General features: G+C 38.8%; 1 protein-coding gene across 2 annotated transcripts in view; it reads right to left on the bottom strand.

Moving 5' to 3' along the window:
- Nucleotides 1-3,458, bottom strand: part of LOC102588680 (thiosulfate/3-mercaptopyruvate sulfurtransferase 1, mitochondrial-like) — an 18,282-nt gene that overhangs the window by 2,031 nt on the left and 12,793 nt on the right. For both annotated transcript variants that reach the window (XM_006347056.2, XM_015308682.1), the window contains one exon: nt 364-427. In XM_006347056.2, coding sequence (XP_006347118.1) covers nt 364-427 — 64 coding nt within the window. The remainder of the gene's footprint in view (nt 1-363; nt 428-3,458) is intronic.

Genomic DNA, 3,458 nt, shown 5'->3' with positions numbered 1-3,458 from the left:
AGGGTGGGGGGGGGGGGGGGGGGGGGGGGACCCAAATCACTACAGAAAACATTTTGTTAATAATTAAGTCTCCACTTTGCTGACTATATTTATTGCCTAGTGTTGTCCTCTTAAAGGGGGTCTCTAATTGCCTATAGGCAATGACGTGGATTTTTTGCAATGACGATCTTGCACTTAAGTTCCCAACCTGAGCCCCATGGTAGCTTCAGGTCTAAACGTGCCACATACAACACGCCGTTTTTAACTATGGCTCACTGTTTTTATGAGATCTAACATTCAACAAAGCTAGGGGTAGCAAGAAAGCAAAACCACAGAAATGTAACATGCCCAAACTCTAGCTCAGAAAATGAGACTAGTTCTAACCTTCTTGACCAAATTTTTTCTCGAGCTCTTCACGGGATAAGAGTGTATGTGAGCCATCCAACATCTGATAAGAATCACCACAAACGTATAGATTTGAATATTTTTATTTTTTTTTAAAAAAAAACATATAGATTTAATATATCACAGCTACAGAACTTGATCTAGGAATTACTCAGTAGGGATTAAGCTTTGGAAACAAGGAAATACAGGCAAAACATGTGAAGCTCATTTCATTGTTTCACATTCTCATACTGATGATGACTACCCAAGGTTGATTCAGAGCTTCAACTAGGTAGTCTCTACATAAATCATCAAAGAATAGATAGAAGCTAGAAAACTGAACAGGTACTACACACACTAGGTTTTCCAGGGCTTAGGTGCAAAGTCAAGCATAAGGGGACAAAGAGACGGGAATGCCTCAGTTTTCAAGAATCTTTGCAGGCAGACAAAGGTATCAGTGTAGGATCCAAGAGCCAATATGCCCAAAATGATTCTTGGAAGACCCGAGAAGCATAGTAATATTTTTTCTTTTTGGAGAATATGACAAGATCAGTATATAAATCATCAAAGATTGTTCTGGAAACCAATATATGAGAGTTACATCTAAGGACCCAAAAATAACTACCATCCTTGCTTCTCTTACAAGGAATCTGAAATTTCTAGAATTGAATCTGGATCATCGATAATTTACAAAATCTAAAAAGAAGAATACAATTTGTCTTGATTTTTACAGAGGACTGCGTGTATCTTGAAAATACCTTAGTTGCTAGGACAATTTTTAATCCAACTTTGTTAGTGATACATCCCCCCACCTCCCACTCCCCAACCACCGAGTCCTAACTTGTCATGACTTCAAAATTTCTCTCAAGCATTGTCCACCTGATACCTTTGAGGTTGATGAATAGATCTCATAGTTGGCTGGTAACTTTATAATGTAGAGACAGTTGGTTGATTGTATCCACATTCTGTTCACATAAATAGCATCTTGAACAAAGTTGAATTCCCCTCTTCCTTAAGTTATCTTGAGTAAGGATAACCTCTTAATTACCAACCCAGTGAAGCAAACCCCTTTATGCATATCTTCACTTTCCACAAATGTTTTCAAGGCCGGAAACTGAGTCGGGATTCCTCCTGGTTCAGATCTTTATATGCAGAAATGACTGTAAATCCACTCTTATACTTCTTTCCATCGGAGTGTATCGTCACCCTTCTTTATACCTTGCATTCTGGGCACCTTATTAACGGGGAAATCTGACTTTTCCTCCTGTTAATATGTTTCATATGAAACCATGAAATAGCTTTAAAAAAACAAGGATGACCCTCAGATATTTCAGTTGGATCTCCTCTGCATCATAGAAAATCAAGATATCATATGCATACTGAAGGTGAGTTATATACACCTTTTTGCTTGATTGTTTGCCACATTGAAACCCCTAATCCAGCCATTCCTGTGTTCAGTTTTCAACATGTTGTTGGAACTTGGATTCTTCCTTAGCTAGAAGAAATTTAAAAAGGTGACAAGGGGTCATAGTCCTCCTTGAGAAGGAAGCAACCTTCAGAGGATCCATAATCTGATAGTACCTACGCAAAACTTCATTCAGATGATCCATATTCTCCCAAGCCCCATCTTATACAGAATTTTAAGCAGAATATAGTCATGTTTTATTAATGATAGCTTGCACATAATGCCTGGTTTTTCTCCTACAGTCCGGAGTTTATACATGCATTAGTAATTAGTACAACATCTACAATTTGCCATCCTTTTTATAAATGACAATTGTTGTCAGTCTACAAGTTTGTGAATCACCTTTTTGAGTCTTTCCGTGAGCATTTTAGAAATCAGCTAGTAGATACTCCTTATTAAGCTGATTGTCTAACCTGCCTCAACTCCTTAGCTCCATTCTTTATAGGGATCAAAACCACATGATGTCACATGCCTATTCCCTCTAGTCCATGTGCAATTTCTCCCTGGTCCATGTGTAATTTCTCCCTACCAGCTGAAGGTCAATCAGCTCCATATCTTCAATAAAATCAGAGAATTACGCCATTGGCATGGTGCTTCTACTTCTACTGAGAGGAGATCTGACTAAGTTGAAGTCACAACCTCCATGCAGGGTCCTGCGAATAAGCCCCTTACAGACCCAATCTTCCACCAAACTTCCTGTCTTTCACTGTCGCAATTTGGGGTATAACCCTTGTCATATGCTAGTTAAAATCCTGAGTTTTTTGTAACCGACCATATAACACCCTCCTCTTTGCTCTAGGATTCAACCCCCTCATATTTCAGGAAATGATTTTGACATTCATTATTCCCCGTATGGAACTTCTTTCCCATTGTTCCTTGCCCTACTGCCTTTTAACTTCATATCAAAGACCAAACCTTTGAATTCTTGTAGGCCTTTGATTTTAGTAGTAGTCATGATTAGTGATTCTAACTCGTGTTAATTTGCCTTCCTTCTGCTATCAATTTTCATAAAAAATGCCAGAGCATCCTTTTCACATCCATGAAAATCAACCCCAAACTACTTGCTCAATTTGATCACATTCTGGTGAACCCATAAGAATGGGTCCATTTCACCTTGTATCTCCTCCTGCATCTGTATATTCAGTGGTCTGCTTCCTCAACAAACCAATGTCTACCTCTATATTCAATCATTTGCATGTCTCATTTGCCCCTTTATCAGTTTGCACTCCCCGCGCCTTCAATGATAGTCCTAGCATCTTCATAATTGTCTCCTTCGTGGGTCGCCATCTCTTTTGGTTCCGGAAATTGAGAATCTTCTGCAGTTTCGAGTTGCCAATTCTCCAGAGCTGCATTTGGAGTTACCAAGGACTGATTTATTTGCTTCAATCTCCTCAAAGATTGGTCCCATTTTATTATAACCGACCATAGTAAAATGGTTTGGTTTAAAGTGCTAGGACTCGGTAAATAAAACTGGGCCTACTTGAAATATTTGGTTCCCCATCCCTTTAACTGGCATAGGCTCTTGGATCAATCTTAAATCAGATTCATTTAATAGTGTATCAAAAGAAACTTGAGTGATGTTCGTTTAGTTTCCACTTCCACCTTCTGCCATGCATATCAGAATATTCCT

This window comes from Solanum tuberosum, unplaced genomic scaffold, assembly GCF_000226075.1.
Source record: "Solanum tuberosum cultivar DM 1-3 516 R44 unplaced genomic scaffold, SolTub_3.0 scf00083, whole genome shotgun sequence".
Taxonomy (NCBI): Eukaryota; Viridiplantae; Streptophyta; class Magnoliopsida; order Solanales; family Solanaceae; genus Solanum; species Solanum tuberosum.
The sequence above is the reverse complement of the archived record's forward strand: the minus strand, read 5'-3'. Positions and strand labels throughout refer to the sequence as shown.